This window comes from Martes martes (genome assembly GCF_963455335.1).
Source record: "Martes martes genome assembly, chromosome: 3".
NCBI lineage: Eukaryota > Metazoa > Chordata > Mammalia > Carnivora > Mustelidae > Martes > Martes martes.
The window spans coordinates 150266110-150291259 of NC_137890.1; the positions used below are offsets into that span (position 1 = coordinate 150266110).

General features: G+C 56.4%; 1 protein-coding gene across 17 annotated transcripts in view; it reads left to right on the forward strand.

The window, feature by feature from the left end:
* Nucleotides 1-5283: 5283 nt before the first annotated feature.
* Nucleotides 5284-25150, forward strand: part of KIF1A (kinesin family member 1A) — a 70063-nt gene continuing 50196 nt past the window's right edge. For all 17 annotated transcript variants that reach the window (XM_080799613.1, XM_080799626.1, XM_080799627.1 and 14 more), the window contains exons 1-10: nt 5284-5450; nt 12955-13031; nt 13596-13775; nt 14451-14516; nt 15094-15272; nt 16224-16335; nt 17753-17830; nt 18546-18611; nt 19142-19159; nt 24591-24666. In XM_080799613.1, coding sequence (XP_080655739.1) covers nt 5345-5450; nt 12955-13031; nt 13596-13775; nt 14451-14516; nt 15094-15272; nt 16224-16335; nt 17753-17830; nt 18546-18611; nt 19142-19159; nt 24591-24666 — 958 coding nt within the window. In that variant the 5' untranslated portion in view covers nt 5284-5344. The remainder of the gene's footprint in view (nt 5451-12954; nt 13032-13595; nt 13776-14450; nt 14517-15093; nt 15273-16223; nt 16336-17752; nt 17831-18545; nt 18612-19141; nt 19160-24590; nt 24667-25150) is intronic.

Here is a 25150-nt window from a genome sequence, read left to right on the forward strand (position 1 = left end):
AGTCCTGTTTTTCGTGCCCTGTGACTTTTGATTTAATGTCAGGTCTTTCCTATTGAAACACAGAAGAGGCTCTGGATGGCTCACCTTTTTCTTTCCAAGCAGATAGAGTGGACAGTCATCCCTAATTCAGGCAAAGACTTAGTTGACTGAGTTAGGGAAGCATCGCAGTTTTGCTAAGCTTTGCCCTCCCTGTGGTTCTGCTTTTAGACTCTGTGCCTCTCAGGGCTTTCAAATCAGGTCCTGGTATGATTACTGGAGCCCCTCCTCCCATTGGATCTTGAATGCTAATCCTTGTCTCCTTAGCACCTGACAGTGCAGAAGACTCCTTTTTGATTTACAGAGGATTTCTGTTTGGATTTTTAAACTCCTGACCCTCATACCTTTGCACTTAAGAGGAGAACTGGCTGAGTGAAGCTCCCTACTTCTTTCTCCCGGGATTTTGACCTCTCAAGTTTGCTTCTCTTGACCAAAAACTCAGTGGGTTTCTCCATCCCTCAGCAACAGCTTCCTGCCTGGGAAGACTCCAGATTCCCAGCCTCTTGCCCCGTGCCCAGAATGCAAATGCATTTAGGGAGAAAGTGCTGTGGCGTGTTGGAATGTTGTCTCCTGTCCCGGCAGCCCCCATCTTTGGAATCTTGGCCTGCTAGTCTGAGTGGCTTCCGTAGCTCTTTGATTCACATTGTGAAATTTTACCCAGCTTCTCTAGCCAGACACGGTGGGGGGGAGCATGGCTGTGTCTGCAGCCCTTCTGCCTGGAAGGGCTCTGCTTTCCATGCTCTGCGCTCACACCCGCTGTCCCCCCGGGAGCCATAGCATAGTGTCCATGTGTTCTTGTAATCCTCTCACAGGTGAGGTTCTAGCTCTTTTTAAATATGGGAGAGCCAGTTGCTCCAGTACCAGTCTCACCCAGTTACCTGAAGTGCTGCCTTATCATCCATTAGGTATGTCTGTCTGTCCGCCTGTGGTCATGCTTCATCTTTTCTGTTGGTCTCTATTCATCTGCCATTGCTGGACTTTGGAAGTCATGACAGCTTTATAGTAAGTCTGATAGCTGGTAGGTATGTTCTTTATTCTTATTTTTCACTGGTCTCTTTGGAACTCTTGCATAATTCCACTGAAAATCCTGTTGGAATATTTTGCTTACTGGACTAGCACTGAATTAACATATCTAAATTTGGGGAGAACTGAAAATTATGCAATATTGAATTGAACATCTGCTTTCATAAATATTTTCTTTATTCCTAATTATTTCCTATTTCAGCACTGAGCATTGCTCACTCAACAGATATAGCCTCCTTTTTTTTTTGGAAGACACGAAGGCATGTTGCTAAATGCTGGAAATCTCATTTCAATTTACATTCACACCAGGAATTCATGACCTTGCTCTTGCCCTTCCCACCCCAGCTGGAATAGCCTAATACTTTTCTCCATCTGGAGTGTGGGGAGATTTTGCAGCCTAAGGAAATGCAGATTCCCAGGGAGCCACGTCCCTCCAGTCCCTTCCTGGGTGGTCGTGTTTGGATGCGAGAGGGCGAGACTGTTAAAAAAAACCCTTAACTTACAGTGTGTGGGTAAGGGTGCGTGCCGTGGCTGCAGGGGCTCTGGCGTGTGGCCGCTGTGACTGCAGCCCCCTTTTGCCCCCACCCACCTGGGCTTTGGCTCACGTCTTGCACTTGTCACCCCTCAGTGGCCGGCTGCTCTGGGGCATCCCTCTCTCCCTGCAGCCTTTGGATGGCTGTGCTTGCCCACTGGGTGGTTCTGCTCCACGTCTAGCCTGTGCTGGGGGATCCTGACCCTGGGTGGGGCCTGGGAGTTTAAAGCCTGAAGTCTGCATTGATCCCAGCCCCTGTGGGGCTCCCTCCATCTGCAAAGAGAGACAGGCCCCAGGATCTTTGTCAGGATCCTTCTGCTCTTGAGAGTCTCAAGCCCTCTCCCCTAAGCCTTTGCTTTCCTTGGATGCCTCTAGTGATGGGGGTTCACAGCTGAATGGGTACTTTGGTTCATTTTAGGTGGCAACTGGTCTTCATGTCAGGCTGAGTTCTGTTTTCTGGAGCTCCTGGCCATTTCTGGATGGCCCACAGCTCTCTGCCCTGAGCTTGTCCTCCTCCATGTTCCCAGGGGCCCTGTCCTGCAAGCCCCCAAACCCCCTTGGGTGGCCGGCTACAGCATCAGGCTGGCAGCCCGCTGGAGGCCTGTGGGAAAGGGCTTTCAGAGTGGCCAGAGCAGGGAGCTTTTGCTGGCTTTCCTCAGGGTCCCAGGCCCTGAGAGGGGGAATCGCTTTGGGGTCATCAAATGGCCTCAACCCTGTCATTTCACAGATGGGTAAACCAAGGCCCAGGGGTTAAGTCACACGGTGGAGACAAAGGCAGGAACGGGACTGGGTCTCTGGTCCCTGGCTTGCACCTCCTCCATGTGAGGTCGATGCCAGGAATGCCCCCGGCGGCTGCAGCCCGAGTTGGGAGCTGTGGGACGTGGTACTGAAATGCAGCATCTGTACACTTGCTTAGGACTGTCTGTTCCATCATTTGGATTTGCTGCGCGAACCATTTCCTTCCCTGCTCATCTGGACACCAGGTTATTGCTGGATCCAGCTGCCAGTGAGAGCCCCAGGATATAGGGTACGGGAGGACATTCTGGAGCCCTGTTCTATTTGAAAACACCCTTGACAGGTTTAAAGCCCCAGCCTATGTCAGGGTTAGGCTTTTGGGGGGATGATCTCCGTCCTATGACTGCTGTCCCCACTGCTGGTAGGAACCCACACACTGCTCGTTCCCACAGGGGGATGGAGATCGGTGTGTCCACCAGGTCCCTGGCCAGTGGGCTGGGCCAGGGTCCCACAGGGGGATGGAGGTTGGTGCACCCACCAGGTCCCTGGCCAGTGGGCTGGGCCAGGGCGCAGGAGCGCGAGTCAGAGGGTGGTGGGCTTCTGTGGCTCCCGCTGAGCGCACCTGGCACGGCCCCCAGTGCTGGGCTGCCCGACCCTCTTCATCCTGGGCCTCAGGGTCGGGATGCCAGCTCATTGTGGCGGGGAGACCACAGGGCCCCAGGTGCTCTGAAGAGGCCCAGCCTCAGAGATGCGTTTGGCAGCATTTTTCTGTGGAAACAGACGCTTAAAGGTGGTTCTGTTCCTGGGACCCCTAGAAGCTTCCCTGAGAAGGCAAGGCTGGACTCTGGCCTTGCTGGGACCTGTGCCTGTCCACCGATCCCAGCTGCTGGCCTCACAGTGGCCCCGGAGCCTTGGCGTGGAGTCAGGAGGAGAAGGACTAGGTCGGGGGCTGGGTCAGGGGCCGTGTCGTGTCTCCCTGTCAGCCACCTGCCAGACAGGGCGGCTCAGCCTTAGCCTCAGGAGACTCACCTGTGTATCATCGGGTCTTCAGCAGCTCTAGCTTTGGTGCAAACAAGATTTTTCTGTCGCTTTGTGGTTCCTCTGAATATTTGCCTGCCCACCAGGTGGGGCCGGAGGCTCTGCGTTGCCCCAGCACCATGGGACTGTCCCCCAATGCGTTACTACACTCCTGCCCACAGGGACACTTGGCCCTGCCTTGGAGCCCGGGGCAGCTCTGTGCCGCGCCTCCCTCCCTGCCCCTCTCTTGCCTCCCCAGGGTCCCCCGGGCTGCTTCCCTTCCCTGCCATCCCGTACACCCCAGCAGAGACCCCCACCATTCCCCATGCTCCAGTGGACCCCCACCCCGCCATCCCCAATGCCCCAACAGAGACCCCCACCATTCCCCACGCTCCAGCAAAGACCCCCCCCCCGCCCCCGCACTGTCCCCACTGCTCCTCAGCAGTTTGGATGTGTTTCTCTATAATCTCTGGGGTCCGTGTGAGATGCCCGTGCCATTCCCATTCTCCACCGTTTGTGGTCTGTCATTCTCTCCGGAAGCTTATGGAATCTTCCTGTTAGCCTCAGTTTGCTTGGTGTGTGACTTTCTACTGCCGGCGGGGTGAGTGGTGAGTGTTTGAGTTTGGAGACTCGTGACTGGCAGTCCTGGGAGGTTTCCTTTGAGTTCTCTCTCAGTGGCTCCTTTTCCCTGTTCCTCAAATCTTATCTCTTCCCTTTCATGGAAAATTACTCAATTCCAACCTTTTGGTTTACTTTCAAAGTTTGTGTTTTCATATTTTTAATTTCCAAAAACTCTCATATTCATTAGACAGCCCTTTTGGAAAAATAGCATTCTCCACCCATTCGTGGGCATAGCAACTTCTCTCTCTGAGAATATTAATTACAAGAAATTTAGAAAATACTTTTCTTCTCTTTCCTGCACTGTTCCTTTCTGCTTGCTCCTTTCCTGGTGGTTTCAGCGTCTGTATTTCTTGCTGGAGGGTGTGGTCCCGGCAGGTCCCCCTAGCCATGAACTTGGCACGGGGATCTCAGGGCTAGGCATCTTGGGGGTACCTCAACCCTGTCCCTTCAGCAGGTGCTCCATGCCCGCCCTCATCTGGGCCTCGGATCCCCAGGCTGGGCAGGGCTCACTTTCTCCTGCCAGGTGGTGGGGGAGGTCCAGGCCCTGGATGGCCACAGGGGAGGGTGGGGCCCTGGGGGTCTTCCCGAGTCTGCCAGGGCCTCTGAACCACAATTCCACAGACTGGTGGCCTAGAGAAGAGAGACATATTGTCTCCCAGTCTGGAGGCCAGAAGTCAGAGGTCAGGTGTGGACAGGGCGGCTTCCTTCTGGGCTTTGTCTGCTGTCACCTTAGCCATTCCTTGGCTTGTAGAAGCATCGCCCGGATCTTCGCCTCTGTCTCACCTGACACTGTCCTGGTGTGTGTCTGTCCAGTTGTTCTCTTTCGTAAGGACTCCATGTTGAGTCCGGGGTTTACCAGACTCCTGCATGACCTCATCTTTACCAGTCACATCTGCAAGGACCCCGTCTCCAAATAAGGTCACATTCTGAGGTCCTGGGGTTTAGGACTTCAACGCAGGGATTTTGAGGGGACAGAATTCAACCCACGGCAGGTTTAATGCTGGCTTTCCACCAACACCCATTTTTGGTCCCACCCGGATGCCCACTTTCAGAGGCGCCAGGAGCCTTTCTGGGTCCCACTGAGTGCATTGGCTTGTTAGGCTTGTTAGGCTCCGGATTTCCAGACTTGCTAAGCCAGGCTTCACTTGTGGTGTTTCTCATCCGTAGCCACCCCCGCCGCAGCCCCCCATCCCTCTGGATTGGCACCACATGCAGGCCTCCTTTAGTGGGATTTAGGAAGGGAGAAGTTTGCTGGCCCCCAGAAGTAGCTGTTCTGCCTTTCTGGGTATTGTTTCTAATTCATGTCTCCCTTTTTCTCAAGGTCTCCACGCTCACTCAGGCTCCTAGCACTACTAAGGGTGACCCACAAAGGCCGGCACGATGGCCGGGGCCTCGGTGAAGGTGGCGGTACGCGTCCGCCCCTTCAATTCCCGGGAGATGAGCCGAGACTCCAAGTGCATCATCCAGATGTCCGGAAGCACCACCAGTGAGTACTGGTCATGGGTGGCCGTGGGCGGCTCGTCGCTGGGGCCTGGGCACCCCCCTACCCTGGTTCCCTCATCGATGCACGGGGTGCCGATTCCCTGAGCCGGTGGCGACAGATGACCACCAGTGGGGAAGTGGCTCCTACAACAGTTCTGAAGGCTAGTGTCTAAAGTCAAGGTATTGACAGGGTCTTGCTGCCTCTAACCTTCTAGACCAGTCTCCTTTCTGCCTCCCGCGGCTCCAGCTGGTTTGGCTGTCTGGGCCTGTGGCCTGCAGTGGCCGGTGGCCTTCACAGAGGTGGAGGGCGGGTAGGCTAGGTGGGTGCTGGGCCCTCAGGAGGACACTTGCTGTCAGTACTGGGCATTGTGGATAAGTGGACGGTCACTGAAACCAGTCCTCCACGGTATGTGACCGAACTAGCATTTAAGTAACGATTTGAAACACAAAAGAGAACGGAACTCTGATACCCAGATGTAGGACCCACCCTGATCTGGTGTGATCTCACCGTGACAGCTAATTCCATCTCCAAAGACCCCGTTTCCAAAGAAGGTCACCTTCTGAGGCTCAGGATAACGTGAATTGGGGGCCCATTTCCCACCAACATGTGAGGTTCTGGATTTCATCTCGCTTCAGCTGCCCCCCACTTATACATATATATGTCAGTTCATTCCAGCCTTCTTTTCCCTTGTTTGTGACTATATGTCGTCTCGAACCTTCCTGAGGAGAGGAGGCCTGCAGTCCCCATGCTAACAGGCGGGAGTTAGGGAGGGAATGACAGTGCGGTGCCTAGGAAGGCAGGTGGGCCCTGACAGCTTCATTAGCACACAGGCTGCTGCAGGGAAACAGCACCCACTCCCTGCCTGGCCTTTGCTCCCTGGCCTTGAACTTGTGGATCCTGTTGTCCCCTCATGCAGACGAGTGGACAGATTCTCCCAACCCAAGCAGCACTCAGGCCGAGAAGTGGAGTGTGGCCAGACCCCAGGAGACCCTCCTGCCCCCCATCCACCTTTGCTTCTAACACAGAGTTTGGGGGGACTTATTTTAGTCCCATGAAAACTGAGGCAGTGTCTGGGTTGTCTCCAGCTGACTAACAGTCTGGCCCCAGGCCTGTGACTTAGAACGAGAATTCTGGGCTCAGCCAAGTGGTTTGCCCCTGGGGTCCCTCGAGCAGTGACCGTGACTGTAACTGTAGGCTCAGGGACAACAAACCGTACTGTGTGCTGGCTCTTATTTCCCCCAGAGGCTGTGGAATGGATGGCAGGCCTCACCCCCCACACACCCATACCCCACCAGCTCTCCAGGTGTGAAGGGAGAGGCTGGCCAAGGGGAGAGGCACTCAGAGTGGAGGGCAGCTGCCTCCCTAGGCCTGTTGAGGAGGTGAGGATTCAGGGGTCTCTAGAATGTCCTGGGTACCTTAGGCTCTGTGGAGTGGGGACGGGGAGGTGGTCTTTTCAGACTCCTTCATCCCGGGTGGGCAGGTTGTGGAGGTTCCACTCAGAGCTTGCTCAGGGGCCCCCGGGCACAGTGTGGCCATGTGCACCTGCGGTTTTGTCACAGTGCTTAGGAATGGTGTTGCCTCCACTGAGTCCTTGGAAGCAGACCCTGATGTGAGGATTTGGGTGCCAAAGGTTTATTGAGGAGGTGGTCCCAGGCTATGTGGGGAGAGAACGTGGATGTGGGGAGAAGCTGTGGAGGATGCTGATACATGGGTGACCGCCCCAGACAGCAGGGGTTGGGTCACTGAGACCCTCCCCCGAGGCTGGCTGCTAGTCCAGCATCTTCCCCAGCATGAGCCAAGGGTCAGTCCAGGGGCCTGGTTTCCTTATGACCTGAGCAGGTGCTCAGGGCGTGTGACTTATGCCTAAAGGTTGGAAGCTAAGGGCTGCATAGGAACTGTGAACCCTGGGAGGACCCATGACATCCTGGGTGAGAACAGTGATCCCTGGATACAAACCATGACCTCGGGTGAGAACTGTTACCCAGGTGGGAATTGTGACCCCAGGTTGGAACTGTGAGACCTAGTGAGAACCATGGCCTCTGATGGGAACTGCGACTACTGGTGGGAACTGCGACTCCTTATAGGAACTGTGACTCCTGGTGGGAACTGTGACTCCTGGTGGGAGCCGTGACCTCTGGTGGGAACTGTGACCTCTGGTGGGAACTGTGACCCCCTGGTGAGAACTGTGACCTCTGATGGGATTTGTGATCTCTGGTGGGAACTGTGACCCCTGGTGGGAATCATGACCTCTGATGGGAACTGTGACCCCTGGTGAGAACCATGACCTCTGGTGGGAACTGTTACCTGTGGTGGGAACTGTGACCCCTGGTGGGAACTGTGACTTCTGGTGAGAAGTGACCCCAGGCTGGGAACCATGACCTTTGCTGGGAGCTATGACCCTGGGTGGGCAGAGGACATGTGCCCAAGGAGCTGACAGGGTCTGCCATGTCACTGTCAGATGATCCCAGACATCAAGAATGATGGTGGGGACCCCTGTTCCCTCCTGGACCAGGCCCTGGCAGCACCACCCTCACCTCAGACAGTAGCTGAGGGTCTGGGCAGGAGCGGCTCACAGGTGACCACACCCTCTGGGAGCTGGCAGAATATAGAACAACACATAAGAGTCAGACCCATCTCCCATGGAGCTTGGGAGTGGTCTCGGATAGGGTGGGACAGGTGCCAGGGAAGCAGAAAGCTGGAGGAGATGATGGGCTGTGGGGTTGAAAGCTCTGACTGGCCTCCGGCCCGAAAGACAGAGACGCAGAGACACAGACAGACAGAGAGGAAAGAAGTGTCAGAAGAATGGATAATTGAGACAGTCACTCGGGAAGCTGTATTCATCTGGGAGAAAACAGAGCAGTGATGGTACTGGTAGAAAGTGCTAGAAGCCATGTCAGAAGTGTGGGTGAAGGCTGGGGGAGCCCAGAGGAGAGGGACGCCCTCCAGCCTTCGGTGCAGGAAAGCTTATCTGTGGAATGGGGTCAGCGGCCAGGATGGGTTTTCTTCCTGGCGACCCTGGGGCAGAGTGGGTGGGGGGTACCCCGAGCCAGGCTGAGGTGGGTGTGCACGGAGCTGTTTGGGCGGCAGCTCACAGCCACGTTGTCAGTGTAGGTGGGACCCATGAGAAGGGGGGGGATGGTGCTCCGTGTGGAGGCTATGCAAGGCCTCAGGGCCACCTCATGTTTTCAGCAGGGAGCACTTGCCCAGCAATATGGAGACGCCTGGGGAGCGGACCGCGTGGCCGCTCTGGCCATGCACTGGCCATGCACTGGCTCGTCAGGGCCCCGTGCCAGGCTGTGAGTGTCAGGGTGGGAGGCCATCCAGCCTTCCCCGCTCCACCCCCTGGGATGTTGACGCAGTTCTTGGATCTCAGATCCAGGTGCTCATAGGAGATGCCGGGTCTCTGAATGGGCCGCTCGAAGCTCCGTGCTGACACATACACATTAGAAACGTTCACTGCTAAACATCCTTTGTCCTCTTGTGTTTATCACCTGAATGAACAATGCCCTTCCCTTGAATGGGCCAGATCTCCTGGTTTTGTGAGCCAGGCAAACTGCATGGCGAATGCTTCCGTCCGCCCCTTGCCAGGCCAGCGGAGGTTACCGAGGGGTGCAGATGTCCTGTGTGTCTCCCCACGTCCCCACTGTGCAAGACAGCAGATGTGGGGATGTCTGGCAGGGTTTCCTGTCTTCTGAGTCCTTCTGGTCCCACAGAGGAAGGCTCTGGATGGGGTCTTTCTGCCCCTGCACCGCTGAGGCCCTATAGGCAAGGCTGGGCCTGCGTCTCCTGCCTCCTGTGTCCCCTATGGGCCAGCCGGCACCCCGAGGCCCTCTGCACTGGGGGGAAGTCCATTTCCCAGGGACAGACGAACTGAGACAGAAGTGATTTTGCCAAGGTGTCCATAGGTTTGGTTCCCTCTGAGACTCTGAGAGAATGTGCTCCTGACCTGTCTCCTGCTTGTGGCGGCTGCAACAGGCCGGGTCTGGCCTCTGTCCTCATGTGGGCTTTTCCCTGTGCATGTCTGTCTGTCTGTCTCTAGTGGACCCTACTTCTTATATACAGACCGCCCTGATCGGCACGATCTCATCATTACTAATCTCATCTGCCAGGACTATATTTCCAAAGAAGGTCACGTGCTGTGGTTCCCAGTGGATGTGAATTTAGGGAGGACACTCCTCACCCAGGACAGTGCCTCTGGAGCAGAGGGGACAGACCAAGGCCTCAGGGCCAGTGCATCCAGGGCCTGCCCCCAGCCCAACCAGGCTCCACAGGCCCATGCCCAGCCTGGCCTCCCTGCCTCCAGCCCTCCTCCTGGATCCTGGCAAGCTGGTCCCAGTGTGATTTCAGGCAGTGACCACCATTCTGGAACATTCCAGACCCTTCTTCTCTGCTCTAGGGGTCTTTCTCCCAAAGGCCCTTGTCAATCAGCAGCCCTGTGCACAGACCCAGGTGTTGCAAATGCCTAACTCATCTAAGCCTCCATTTGCTGTCACTATTCTAGAATGTTCTAGGCTCCAGATAGAGTGAGCCTGGGAATGGAGGGCCACAGAAGGGAGCTCGGCGTTGGCACCACTGCAGGCCTGTTCACAGTGTCCACAGAGGAGCCCTGGAGGCCAGGAGCTGGGGCACCAGCCTCAGCCCAGAGGGCGGGTGCCTGTTTCTCCTGCCAGCCCCATCCAGGGAGGACTTCACAGCCTGGAGCCATCTTCTCCCCTGGAATTGCTCGCTTAGAATTCTTCCCCTTTAGAATTGCAGTGGGTGTCCTGCTCACAGAGTCGCAGTGGTGGCTGCGTGTGTTGTCCCCATCGTCCCGCATGGATGAGGACAGTTCCCGAGGCATTTACGGGGAGACCAAGGCTCTGTGATGTGTGTCATCATGTGTGGCTGCATGGGAAGAGCAGGGTGGACATGAGGCCCCTTCAGGTCATCAGTAAACATTTGCTGGGCACGGGCCTTAAGAGGCTGCTCTCTGGGGTCCCAGGGCAGCAGGACTGAGGCTCTTAGTGCCCTTGGGTGACACGCCAGTGGGGAAGCAGGCAACGCACACATCAGCGCCTGATGGAGCCGGACCAGCAGGGACAAAGGCCGTGTCTTGCAGCATTAAGAAGGGGTGCAGTGACCAGCGTGCGGGGGCTGGGAGCCATATCTGGTGGTGAGGGAGCTGTCCCAGTCGGTCAGGAGAGGGGAGGAGGTGAGCGCTCCTGTGCATGAGGGATGCTGGCGCCCAGGGGTTGGACTCTGTTCCCTGAGAGCCCAGTAGTGTTCTGGTCTGCTGCAGCGGGCTGTCTCCCCAGTCCTGCGAGTGTGCCATGGTGGGCTGCTGGTAAACCAGCTCACCCGTGCATGGGATTACATGAACACACATGCACACACACACTCTTGCGTGTGCACACACATGTGCAGCATGCTCTCACATGCACACATGCACATACATGCACACGTATACACACAGGCATGTGCACAACTCACATGCACACATGCTCTCTCACACTCACACACACACACGCTCTCGCACACACACGTGCACACACTGACATTCTCGCACGTGCACACACTGGCTTCCGTCAGTCCTTCCTCCCTGCCTCCCTTCCCTGTCCAAGCTGGGGCCCCCACCAGCCACGTCTCCATCCCTGGCAGGTGCCTGTGCCTTGTGCGCCCTCTATTGTGCACTCTCCGGAGGGGCCCTGCCCACCCAACCCCCTGCCCGGGCCTGGGGGGAGCACGCCGCAGGAGGACCCTTCCTTCCTCCTAAGTGCCACAAAAGGAGAAACTCAAGCCCCTGAAGGGAGGGCCTTGCTCTAGCAGAGCAGCCCTGTCCCAGTGTGCCTGGTGAGAGTTTGGAGGTGAGGAGCTGGGCCCAGGTGGATCCTGGCTTCCAGTCTCACTGCGTCTGGAGCTCAGATCACATCTGTAAAGGTCCCAAGATCCCATGGGACCCCCAGGAGGGAATGGGGAGAGGTGACAGGCAGTCCTGAGTGCCGGAAGACCTCTGCCTGATGGTCCTCGTGGCTGACTCTCCTGTGGCCAGCTCCTGCCCTTTGTCCCTCTCTGTTGGCTGTCCCCAGTCACTCGGTGCTCCTTGAGCACAGCTGTGCTCTGTTCCTGGGAGCTCCCCGCCACCGCCGAAGGGAGCCTGCAGTCCAGGAGAGGTACATGGCAAACACCCCAGCACCAGGACATGGTCAGAGCGAGGTCGGCACCCAGAACTGGGCAAGGGTCACATGGGACAAAGGGGAGCAGTGGACGGGGTGGGGGGCCATCGGGGGCCTGGCCCGGGCTTGGGTTAGGAGGTGCTGTGACTGTTGTGATTGTTTCTGCGGTGCCGGCATTATCTGCTTTTGGGGTTCCAGTGGCTGCGTCCCCAGGTCCCCTCAGGAGTTGAAAGCAGGGCAGCTTTCTGTCCTCGGCCTTGTTCCTGGAGGCAGCATAAATGTGAGCCACGCTTGGCTCCAAGGACAGCAACGTGATGGTCAATCACCTGCTCCAGCTGCTTGCTTCCCAAACATGCTGGGTGATCTCCCAGAACTCCTCAAACCTGGGGTCTGGGGCCCAAAACTGAGTCATCCCTGGGGACAGGCTATAGGCAAAGCCCGTGCCGGGAGTGGGGCGCTTAGGCCGAGCAAATGGCTGCGAGGCCTGCCTGTAGGGCAGTTGCAGGTTTGGATGGTGGCCCAGCAGGCAGTGGGTGAGTGGCCTGATGGGGTTGGGGGCCTCGGTGGCTCCTGCCTGGTCCCCAGGTGCATGTGACCTGTGGCTCTGGCACATGGGAAACACTGGGGCAGGGTTCCTTGCCGGCCTAGGGCAAAGCAGCCTGGGGTGGGGGCCTGGTGGGTTCTATGGTCAGCACCAGCTGGTGGCTGATGGCACCACCATGCTTTTGTGGCTTTGTTCCTGGCTTGGAAAAAATGACATTCTGGGTGTGGTACCTCTGGCCAGTGTCACGTGCCGCTCACTGGGGGCGGGGGCAGGGGGCCATGCAGAAGATGGTGCCAGGGAAGCCCGTGAGAGCAGGCCTGCAAGGCACCAGCAGCATGGGGCAGGAGGGCCGAGCTGTGTGACCTGCGATGGAATCCCGCGGTGCACGGATGAGCCACACGGTAATGGTGGGCACACAGGGAGCAGAGCTCGACCCTGCCCACAGTCTCCAGCCTCCGTATGTGTCTTGGACGCGTGTGTGCAGAGCAGGGTGGGGGTGGGGAGCAGGGCTGGACCGAGGCGTGGAGGTGGGCTGTGGGGTCTCCCGCTGACCCAGCGTCTGCAGGAAGGAACCCATGTGGGTGCCATGAGGAGGCATGTATGGGCAGCAGGGTCCACCTGATGGAGGAAAGGGGCACACATGGCCTGTCTGCCTGGAATTGGAGCCCTGGTCCCGTCCCCCTGGTGGACTGGCTTGTCTGGGGCCAGAGGCCTCCCTGTCTTGGGGTACCTGTCTGGGGGGTATGTAACACATGCTGATGGCCTGTCCCCCTAGCAGAGGGTTAACCGCCATGTCTGTCCCCTTCTGCAGCCATCATTAACCCCAAACAGCCCAAGGAGACCCCCAAAAGCTTCAGCTTCGACTACTCCTACTGGTCACACACCTCGGTAAGCCCAGGGCTGGGGCTTGCGGGAGGTCGGGGGTGGGCCGCAGCCATGTGGATGCTTGACCTGTCCCCTGACCTCTCTGAGCTGTATGTGTCTCTAAACAAGGCTACCGCTGGGGCAGGGGAAGGAGGGACGGGTGAGAGGCCCAGGGCGGGGCGGGGAGGGGGCTACTTTCCCAAGTTGTGTGTGGAAGGTCACCCTCAATGCATGGTGACATGCGTTGTTAGGGTAACTCCCTGGGGCCTGCCTAAAGCAGTCCTGTTAGGAGAACATTCCACATGGTAGCCTGGTCCCTGGGCTCCCTGGGCCTCCCGTCAGACCCTCCCAGTCCCAAGGCTGCCGGCTATGCCTTCATTTTGAGCATTCTGGCTCCTGCTCCTGCCTCTGACCCTGGTACAGCCCATTCACTCTGCAGAAATGCCCTCTGGCCAGCGCCTTCCAGCCCCTCCCCCAGGGAGTGCACCCTGCCGGGCAGGGTTAGGGCCCCTGTGCAGGGAGTGTGCGAGGGTGGGGGTACACGGGTGCATCCGGCTTCCTACAGCAGTGCGGCCTCCTGTCTTCCAGCCTGAGGACATCAACTACGCCTCCCAGAAGCAGGTGTATCGGGACATTGGGGAGGAGATGCTGCAGCACGCTTTCGAGGGCTACAATGTGTGCATCTTCGCCTACGGGCAGACCGGGGCCGGCAAGTCCTACACCATGATGGGCAAGCAGGAGAAGGACCAGCAGGGCATCATCCCACAGGCACGCGGGGGTCAGGGAGGGCAGCATAAGGGCAAACCAGATGGGTCTGCGCCCTTCCCTGAGGCGGAAGGACCCAGCAGGGTGCCCTGGGAGAGTAGCCACAGGAGGACAGGAGCCAGGAGGGAAGGTGAACCCGGAGGGCGGAGGGCACCGCGGAGCAGCAAGGGGCAGACCTTCCCTGAAGAGGCTGGAGCCCTAGGCCCTAGTGGGGGGTGCTGTGAGGCCTGGTGGTCTGGAAAGAGAGAGATGCCTGGATGAGGGGTGGCCTTCGGGTAATTAAGGCTGAGACAGATGCCTCAGTACTGCTGGGACCCTGGCCCCCACCCCACCAGCCCCCCTGGGCAGGCCTCTGGATCTGCGCTGGTTAGCGCTTGACCTGGCCTGGGCAGGGGAGAATGCTAGGTAGTCTGTAGCATGAGAGACCCCTGCCCACTCTGTGTAGACAAGGATGGTACGCAGAGAGTGGGAAAGGATCAGATATCATCCGAGAAGACTCCAGGACTTAAGCAGAAGACAGCTGCTCTTAGGGTGCAGGCCTTCTCAGTGCATTTGAGATGGACTGTTAGGGAGCAGGAGGGGCCTGGAGAGCTCGGGCTGCCCATAGCACCTGGGGGCAGGCCTGCAGGAACAGCCCCATTGTCCCCATCGTCTGACGCTATGTCCTCGGCCCCGCAGCTCTGTGAGGACCTGTTCTCCCGAATCAACGACACGACCAATGACAACATGTCCTACTCCGTGGAGGTAGGGCTCCCCGAGTGTCTGTGACTCCAGCACGGAGGGGGAGGTGGTCCAGGCAGGGACAGCAATGCTTTTCTGGTTTAAAGCGAGTCCCCGCCCCTGGTTGGTCCCTGAGCTTGTCACTCGTTCATGCATGTAGCAACCTTGTCAGGGTACCCACTCAGGGGCGGGGACATGCTGGGCACGGAGGAGTGAGGGGTGGTCCCCTGCTCAGCGAGTGTTGGTTAAGTAGCGCTCTGTGCCAGGTGCGAGGACAGGTGTCTCTGCGCTGCATAGCCTGGTTCTGCTGTGGCCGCAGTGTCCCTGGGGTGTTCCCACTGGACGGGCCCCCAGGATGGGGGGTGGGTAGGAGGGGGAAGCCAGCTAGAGGGGATGGGCTGACAGCCCAGCTCCTGCACTCACACAGGTGCTGGGGGTCCTTTGCGTGCCTCCCCCTACCCAGCAGGCGGCCCCGTACCCCTATCTTAAAAGTCCCCGATGATGGCCCTGTATCCCCACCTTGTGGGGGTTCCCTGCTGGTGGGCCCCATGCCCCCGGCTCCCTGCCTGGGGGTCCCTGAGGGAATGTCTCTGCCCTGCAGGTCAGCTACATGGAGATTTACTGTGAGCGTGTCCGCGACCTCCTGAATCCCAAGAACAAGGGCAACCTGCGTGTGAGGGAGCACCCACTGCTGGGGCCATACGTGGAGGACCTCTCCAAGCTGGCCGTCACCTCTTACAATGACATCCAGGACCTCATGGACTCAGGGAACAAGGCCAGGTGCGTGCCAGGTGGCTGGTCCGTCCTCCCCGTGCCTGCTGCTGCACGCCCCTATGGAAGGCCTGGTCCCTGGGGCACCTGTCGGTCTATCCAAGACCTCCCCTGCTCTGCCCCACCGTGGCGGAGTGGGACCCGGGGGCCTGAGGCCACGGAGGGCACATGCCAGCCTGGGAGGGGTCTCCAGGTGGTTTGTTCCCTGGGGGGCACTGGTGTCATCTGTGGTGGCTCCCCAGGGGCCCTCCCCGTGGGCAGCTGCCCTGTCAGGCTCCATGGTCAGGAGGGCTGATCTTGCCTTTTCCGAGGGCGAATGGCTCTCCGGACAGGGCACAGGATAGGGGCTCTCAGCGAAGGGCCGAAGGGAAGGCATCGCAGGGCACAGGCCATCCGTCTCCCTGGTTTCACTGTGCTGGCGGTCTGCCCCGCAGGCATGGCCCAGTTCCCCTCTCTGCTGCCTGGGGCCTCCAGGAGGGTGAGGGGCCTCTAGCCGTTGCGGCCCCGTGAGTGCGCTGTTCTGATGAAGCCTCTCCCTGCTGGGGACTGTCGGATGGCGAGCCTGGTCCAGCGGATGTCCTGTGGTCTCCACACCTCAGCAGCATGGGGCCCAGCTCCGCAGCTCCCCACAGGCTGCCTTGGGCTCTGCCCCCTATGGCCTGCTTCTGGCCCTTCCCAGACTGGGACAGAGATGGGCGCCCCCTTTCCCTCCTGGGTGGGGCTTTTCTGTGTTATGTGAGGGTCGTCTGGGCTCTGCAGAGCCCCTGTCACAGCACCTGGCTGCTACTAGTGACCAGGTAGGTGGGGCCCTGCTCATGCCGTGTTAGGAGGCAGGGCCAGCATGTGGCTGGGCAGGGCAACCCGGGGAGCCAAGGGGAGCAGGCCCAGCTGGGTCATCAACCACTCTCACTTCCGACCACGGGATGACAGGTAACCCTGTGTGGCTTCTGTTCCCCCCAGGACCGTGGCGGCCACAAACATGAACGAAACCAGCAGCCGCTCCCACGCCGTCTTCAACATCATTTTCACCCAGAAGCGCCATGACGCAGAGACCGACATCACCACGGAGAAAGTGAGTGTGGCCTTGGCAGATGTCAGCCGTCTGGGCAGGGGGCGGGGGTCAGACCTGTCAGGTGGGACAAGGAGGCCAAGGCAACCACCGGCCCACAGGGCATGTGCTGCATTCCCCACCCTGGGCGCCAGGCCCTCACCACTGCCAGCCTGGTGGCTGGGCCTGCAAGGCCAGCTTATCTCGATGTTGGGCCCCACCTGGCATCTGCCCCGATCCGCCTCCTGCCTGGTAGTTGTGGTGGGGACAGGGGGCCCAGGAGGGCTGGCCCCAGAGCTGCACCGCAGTGGGTGCTGGCGGCCCTCAAGGGCCGGGGGCCGTGGGTGGGGTGAGTGCCTGTCACAGGGGTGACCGTGGGGCCTGACCAACGGGCGGGAGTGGGGGCCCTGGCATCCATAGGCACAAAGCTGAGGCTGTGCTGGCCGGCGCCACCCCGCCTGCAGCTCCAGATGCCTTTCCCACGTGTCTTGGCCTGTGTGGTGGCCCCAGACAGACACTTTGTCCAGACACGTGGTCTCTGTGTTCCCCAAGGGGCAGCCTGGCTGGCTCACAGCTTCTTCCTGTCCCTCGGTGGCTCTGTCCCTGGGTGTCAGGTTTTCTCCATGTCATCTCCCCTGACCCATGGTCCAGGCCTCCTCCTGGGGGTGTCCCAGTCTCCTCCTGACTGGCAGCACCCCAGGGACTATAGGGTGTCTGGGAGAAGTTAGCCCCACTTAGGCCCCAGTCATGCCAGGGCCACCTCAGCCTGGTGCCCTCCTCCCAGAGAATCACGATGGCCCAGTGGGGCCTGGGTGGGCAGAGTGTGGAGCTGCAACAAGGTGGACTGGGCTGGGGGCCACCTGCTGTGACACCCTCCCACCCCCAGCCATCCAGCATGGGCTCTGGGCACCAAGAGGGTCTCTGGCTGTTAAAGTCTGGGCAAGTCCTGTCTGCATCTGTAGTGGCCATGGATCGGGAGGGCCTGAGTTTTTCTGGAACCCATGTGGCAGCATAGCCCAGGCTGTGGCAGTGTCACCTCCTCCCCACCACCGCCCGGTCACTGGGCCAGCCAGCTGTGCCCTCATGAGGCAGCTGAGCCGCTGGGGCTCTGGAATTGGATTCAAATCCCGCCATAGACAATGAGCCCATCTGTGGAAACAGGTGACAGGACACCCTGGGGAGCTCTGTGGGGAATTCCGTTCCGACACATGAAGAGCGCCCCGTGTGCTGAGAGCAGCACAGTGGCAGCAGCGGGCATTTTAGGGGCCAGGGGTGCACAGCCTCTCAGGGATGTGGGCTTTGACCTTAGGCAGAGCCTCGGACAAGCTGTGAAGGGAGGGAAAGTGCAGCGTCAGAGACCGTCAGGCCCAGGGAAGGGCTTGGCCATGTCCCCACAGTGGCCTTGCGGCCTCTCCTGCATCTGACACAGTTGCTATTTCAGGTGAGCAAGATCAGCCTGGTGGACCTGGCCGGGAGTGAGCGGGCCGACTCCACAGGAGCCAAGGGCACGCGTCTCAAGGTAGGGGCCGGACTGGCATGTCTGTGACCCTGCGCCTCGCTTACCTGGTGGGCCGTGTCTTTGAGGCTGGCTTGCTCCAGGGTGGGCTGGGCAGGAGGTCTCGTCTTGGGGCTGGAGGGGGGTTGGGGCCACCCCCACGCAGGGCGAGCCCGGGCAGGGAAAGCCGGGGGCATGGGAGAAGGTGAGAGGAGGCCAGGAGTCAGAGGGCTGTGCCTGGCACACTGGCTAGGAGCCAACAAGGACCGAGACCCCAGCAGGAAAGCTGGGCCCTTTGCGGGCCCTCATGGTGACTTGGGCACTGCTGTGTGGCTTTTGCTCCAGAACACAGGCTGTGAGGCAGACAGTCTCTGGTCAAAGCAGTCTTCGGTGTTGGGAAGGAGAGCCTTCATGTTCCAGCCTCCCTTTGGTGCCACATTACCCAGTGGGTGGGAAGAGGCTCTGGAAATTGTACCAGCTGGGCCCCAGGGCTCATGTGAGATGTTATGAGGACCCCCAGGGAGCCTGGAAGAAGCTGGGCAAGTGTACTCCCCTGGCCCGGGTGGGCCTCTGCCTGGCTTCTTGCCAGAGCCCCCCCGTGCTCCAAGGAGCCCCGGATGAACAGTCAGGGCTTGGCGGCCTTAGCCCCTTGTCTCATGGCGTGAGGCCCCAGGGGATCACTCTGGAGCGAGAGGGTCCTGAAGCTTCCTGATGTCTTGACTGTCTTCTCCCCACGCAGGAGGGAGCCAACATCAATAAGTCCTTGACCACGCTGGGGAAGGTGATCTCTGCTCTGGCTGAAATGGTGAGCTAGCTTTGGGTTTCTAGAACTAGATGGATGGGATGGGTTGTGGCTCCCTGTTCTTCCTTCTGGAAGGATGCTGGGAGCTTGTCATACCTGTGCCAAGTGCTATCTCTATCAGGGTGCCTGGGGTTCAAGGGAAATCTTGGAGATGTGAAGGGTGTGTGTCCCTAGGCTACAGATGGTGTCAAAATTTCCCTACCAGTATTGGCCATTCACCAAGACACCTAGGCTTTTGTCCAGAGAAGGACAATTCTTACAAGGCCCAAACCTTTATCTTAAATAGTTTGGGGTGAGGGAAGAGCTGCTGGCTGACAGCAGCCTGAGAGATCGCTCTGTTGTTTGGCCTGTCAAGACCAGGGTGGCCAGCGATGGCCGGGTGGTGAGTGATGGGCCTTTCGCGGGCTCTCATGGTGACTTGGCTCACCCGGTGGGTTCCTTTGCTCTCTGGAGCGCACTAGTCCTTCCCTCCCCACACACCCTGGGTCCCCAGCCTCACTCCAGGTCCTCAGATTCTATCTTTTCTTTTCCAGGACTCTGGGCCCAATAAGGTAAGCTGCTTTCTTCAGTTCTAGGGGGAGGAGTCTTCAGCCATTGCACTGGGGGCTAGAAGCAAGGAATGCCTTTAGCCCTAGTTGTTCTGCGAAGGTCTTGGCAGTAAAAGTACCTTTTGTTTGTGCACCTAGCAGACAAACACAGTGAGCCCAACTCCGAACGAAGCTGTGTGTTAGAACAACACAGCCCCACAGGGGCCACAGCTTGATGGGGGAAGTAGATGATAAACATAGAGACAGAATTATGAATTGTTATAAATATCACAAAGGAAAAGAATGGACTGTGAGCATGACCCATATACAAGGTAGCTTTTAGTCAGTATGGCCACATAAGCTTTATAGGACAGGTAGCTTTAGGGCTAAGACCTGAGGAGTGGGGAGGAGCCACCCAGGTAGAGGGTTACTCAGCTGTGCCATGTAGTTGGAAAGCCCAGTGTGGGGTGCTGAAATGGAAAAATGTTGATTTATGTAAGGAATTGCGTGGGAAGAAATGTGAGGAACCATGTGGGGAAGCATGAGGAATTACATAAGGAAATGAGAGGAAGAGTGTGACCAACTATGTGGGGAACTGTATGAGGAAATGTGTTAGGAACTGTGAGGAAACACGGGAGGAACTAAGCAAGGATTTGAGAGGAACTAACTGTAAGAACAGTGTGAGTATTTGTGAGGAACTATGTGAATGATTTTGTGAGAAACTGTATGGGAGATGTGTGTGGAATTGTGAACAGTGTGAGGAATTACGAAGTATTGTGTAAGAAACTGTGAAAACTGAGGAACTGTGAGAGGAAGTATCTGAAATGGTGTGGGACAAATGTGGGAATTGTATGAAGAATTGTAAGGAACTACATGGGCAACTGTGAAATACTGTGCATAGGACTGTATAAGGGATGTGAGGAAGTGTGAGAAATGGGTAAAATGCACATGGTACTGTAAAGGACAGTATTGTGGACCACAGAAAATTGGAATTGTCTATGGCACTCTGTGAAGAATTGTAACTATGACAAAATGCATGTGAAAGTGTATGAAGAATTATGAGTAATTGTGTGGACTGTCTGAGGAACTGTGGAGAATGGTATGGGGAGCTAAATGGATAACTGTGTGAGGAAACCAAGGAACTATGTGGGAACTGTGAGGAACCATGTGAAGACTATGTGAGGAACTCTGAGGGAATGTGAGAGGAGGTGTATGAGATATGTGGGAATTGTGTGTGGGAACCGTGAGGAACTGTGGAACTGTGTGGAGAACTAGGCAGGAAACGTGAAGAATTGTGAGGAACTGTGGCAGTATAGGGAATAGTCGGAATGGTGTGGGAAAATATGTGGTAATTGTGTGTGTGGGGAACCTTGAGGAACTGTGTGTGGACCTGTGAGCAACAGTGAGTGACTCTGTGAGGAGCTGTGTGGGGAACTGTCTAGGGCAAGTGTGAGGTACTAGTAGGGGGAACCATGCAAGAGGTCTGGCATTGTATCAAGTATTGTGAGGAACTATGTGGAATGTGTGAGGAACCACTGAATGGAACTGAAATGGGAGAGGAAGTATGTGAAACGGTGCGGGAAACTGTGTCTGTGAATTTGGAGGAGTTCTATGTGGTACTGTATGAAAAACTGGTGACTTATGAGAGGAATTGTGAAGGATTATGTGAGGAAGTGTATAGAGAGAACTGTGTGGAATTTTATGAGAAACTCAGTGAGGAACCTGTGGGAACTATGAGGAACTATGAGATAAACTGTGTGGCAAACTGAGGTACTAGGAGGAATTGCGAAGAAATGTGTCAAGAACGGTAAGAAAATGAGAGGAAAGGAACTCTTTGAGGACCAAAAAGAAACTGTGTGGGAACAGTATGAGGCAACTTTCTGTGGAAGTGTGTGAGGAAGTGTGTAGGGAACTGTGTAAGATTGTGTGGAACTGTGAGAGGAAGTGTGTGAAACTGTATGAGGGAACTGTGGTGAATGGTATGTGGCTGTGAGGAACTGAGTGGGAAACTATGAAGAAACTATGTGGGGGAACTGTATGGGGAACAGTTTGAGGAACTGTGAAGAGTAGTTTGAGGAAATACATGAGGAACTGCATAATTCTGAGGATTTCCATGAGGAATTGTAAGGAACTGTGGGAGAAACTATGTGAGGAATTGTGAGAGGAACTCTGTGTAAAGAATCGTGAGACACTTTGCAGAACTATAACAAGTGTGTGAAACTGTGTGGGTGGACTGTGTGGGAATTGTGTGACTGACTTTTGAGGAAATTTTTGGAGAACTGTGACGAACTCTGAACTGATGGGGGGAACTTTGTGGGGATGTATGAGGAACTGGGTAGAACTGTGTGGGGAACTATGTGGAGAATTGTGAGGAAACATATGTGAACCCTGTGAGAAACTGTGGAACTGTGAGAGGAAGTATGTGAAATGGTGTGGGGAAGTATGGGGGTTGTGAGGGAACTATATGGAAAACTATGTGAGGGACAGTGCGCAGTCCCTCACACAGTTCTTCTCAGTTACTTACAGAGTTCCCCACACAGTCTCAGTGCAGTTCTTCACACTATTCCTGGCACAGTTATACACACACACTTCCCACATAGTGGGAAAAGGAATGTGAGGAACTGTGAGAAACTTTCTGGGGAAATGCATGCAGAACTGTGTAATGGACTATGTCAGGGATTTGTGTGGAAAAGTGTAAGAAAATTTGAGGGAATCTGTGTGAAAGTGTGTGGAAAATTGTGTAGGATCTGTGTGAGAATGTGTGTGTGGAACTGTGTGTGGACTGTTGGTAATTGTGAAGAACGGTATGAACTATGAGAAAGTGTGTGGAACTGGGTGAGAAACTGTGAAGAATAGTGAGGAACTGTATGTGGACTTTGTGGAACTGTGAGAGGAAAAAATTGTGTGGGGGAGCTGAGTGAGGAACTATGAGAAGATCTGAGATGAAAACCATATAAAGCACCAGGTGACTCCTGTGGAGAACTGTGAGGAATTGTGAGGAGCTATAAGGAAATAGATGTAGACTGTATGAAGAATTGTGAGGAACTCTGTGTGCACCGTGTAAGGAAACATGTGGAATGGTGTGGGGAAACTAAGTGAGTAGCTATGTGAGGAAACTGAGGAACTGTGAAGAATTGTGTGAAGAACCGTTTGAGGAACTGTGTGGGAAGTATGCGTGGAACTGTGTTAGGGGTGGTGTGAAGGATTATGTCAGGAACTAAGAGGAATTATGTGAGGATCTGAGAGGAACTATATGAGGAACCGTGTAAGGAACTGTGAGAAGAGCTGTTTGAGAAACTATGTGGAACTGTATAGAGTTGTGCAGTACTGTGTATGGAATTGGAAGAATTGTGAGGAACTGTGTGAGGAATTGTGTAAAGTCTGTGTGAGGAAATGTGGGGCAAGTGTGAGAAACTAGATGAGGAACTGAGGAACTGTTGGGAACTGTATGAATTGTGAGAAACTATGAGGAACTCTGAGAGGAAGAATGTAAAATGGTGTGGGGACAGTGTGAAAGTGCTGAGGACGTTTTCAGGAATTATGAGGGATTGTGGGATTATGGGTGGAAGTGTCAGAAGCTGCCTTGGGACCTTGTAGGGAACTCTTTAAAAAACAGAATTATGTGAGGGACTGTGGGGGGATCTATGTTAGGAGCTGTGAGAAGCCCTTTGGGGAAATGTGTGAAGAACTGTGAAAGACTATGTCAGGGACTGAAAGGAATAGTGTGGAACTATGCAAGGAACTCAGAGATCTTTGTGAGGATCTAGGTGGAACTATGCAAAGAACGATATAAGGAACCAAGAGAGAGGAACTGTGTCATGAACTGTGGGAGGCATTGTGTGACAAATGGTGCAGAATTGTGTGATGGACCTGAAACTGTGCAGGGTGCTGTGGGGAACTGCATGAGGGAGGAAGGGACTGTGAGAGAATATGTGAGGCACTGTGGGAACTGCGTGAAGTGCTGTGGGAGGGGTTGCAGTAGAAATTTCTTCAGGATTGAGTGTGAAAGGTTTTGAGGCTCAGGGCCTAGAGCAGGGAGCATGGAGGCATGAGATGATGAGGCCAGAGAAGGGCAGGGGCCTGATCCATTGTCAGGAACTAGCTGACTGTGGTTGGATGGGGAGCAGCAGAGGCATTTCCAGCACCACTCACAGTCTGATCTAATCTGGCACGTGCTGCTCAGGCCATTGCCTGGAGAATGATTGGGGAGCCCAGTGGCCTGGTGTGGCAGTCAGGAGAATGGAAGTCAGTGTCGCAAAAATCCGGGTGTGAGGTGACGGAGGCTGGGAAGGCAGAGAAGGGAGAGCAGCGGCGAGTTCTGGGAGGGGCAGGAGCACGACTAAACAACTGCTGATGGTGGATGGACAGAGCGGTGGAAATGAAGGTGACTCCTGGTCATCACGGAAGGGACTGCATGATCGTGGGGCATTTACTGTGGAAACGAGGACTATGACAGATGTGGCAGAGGATTGAGCCTCAGGAATGAAGGAATCCAAAGGCCACGTAGAAGTACAGTTTTCACCCACCAAGTCTCAACGGAGAGAAAAAGGCCGTCAGTCCTGAGGAGCTGTGAGGAGAGGGACACTCAAGCCCCACTGACAGGGAAGCCAGAGCAGCATTTCAGGAAGCCATCCTGACCTCGTGTCTCAGGAGCTTTCACAAGTTATGTTCTCTGAGAGCCAAGGGAGCACCCGTCGGAAATCGTCCTGAGGAACAATGACGGAAGAGCTTCTTCCCAGAGAAATGGCTCAGCCCTTATGGAAGCCCCTGTGTGTGTCGCCCCGGGTGGGGAGTCTGGAGGGCAGGCGCCATGTCTGCTGGCCCCTGCGGGTGCTCAACAAATACTTTTAAGCAACTGTCTACAAGAACTAGGCGACACTGGAAGCTGAGTATCCATGATCAGTGGACTCCTTCGGTCAGTCCATTAGTCGTGTCTGTAAGGAGCAATGGTTCCTAGCAGCCAGTGGAGGCTGCTTCATCCTGAGGGGAGGGGGTGGGGAGCAGGTTCTAACGAAGGGGTCTGTGCCTGGACTGCAGGGGTGGGAAGGTGAGTTTCATGTGGAGAGAGAGAGGTGAGGTGGGACCTTTTCTTTTTAGTCAGCAGAACCAACAGTGCTGCTTGAGGAGGGGCGATGGGCTCAGGTCCATTCTTCTGATAGAGTGGAGGGAAGGCAATGGTTCTGTCTGGCTGTGTGGCCCAGACGTGTGATGGGATGGGCTAGGGAGAACCTGAGGGGATGGGACAGCAAGTCTGGTTCTGGTACTGAGTGTGGGAAGCTGGGGGTAGCACCGTAGGGGGCAGGTGGGGAGAGGCCTTGAGGACTGGGCCTAGCCCTGCCCTCCACAGCAGCCTTTGGCTTTGGAGACCCACCCCACAGACCCTGGGCTTTGCCCCCTCCATCTCCCTTCCCCTCCAGCGGGCTCAGGGTTGACCTGGAATGTTCTTCCCCCACAGAACAAGAAAAAGAAGAAGACAGATTTCATTCCATACAGAGATTCTGTGCTGACCTGGCTCCTCCGAGAAAATCTGGGTGAGGACTCTTCGTGTTCACCTGTCCCTAGGGTTCTAACTTCTGCCCTGAGCGATTGTCCTGCCTTCCCTCCCAAGAAGGGGTGTCTGACCAGCAGGAGGCCTCTCACTCTTTCTGGGCCTAGGCTGAGGCAAACCTGGGGGATCCTTCTGGAGGGCCTGGGCTGGTGGCCGGCAAAGGGCTAAGGAGAGCAAGTGCAGGGAAGCAGGATGGCCCAGAGGGCCACAGAACACACACACCTATGTTGGGGCTCCTGCTTCAAGCCTGTGACACCCAGACCAAGTGCTACTCCTTGCTGGGACTCCGTGATTCCGGGGAGCCCTGCTTGCTTGCTGGGTTTTTGGTTGGTGGCATCTGTCACCCTGTCTCCCTGAGTTCTGAGCCCTTAAGACACAGATAGGGAGATGGAGCCTGAAGGATCCCAATACTGATCCCTTTCCTCCCCAAAATAACCTCGGATGTCCTCCCTGGCTATGTTCACAGC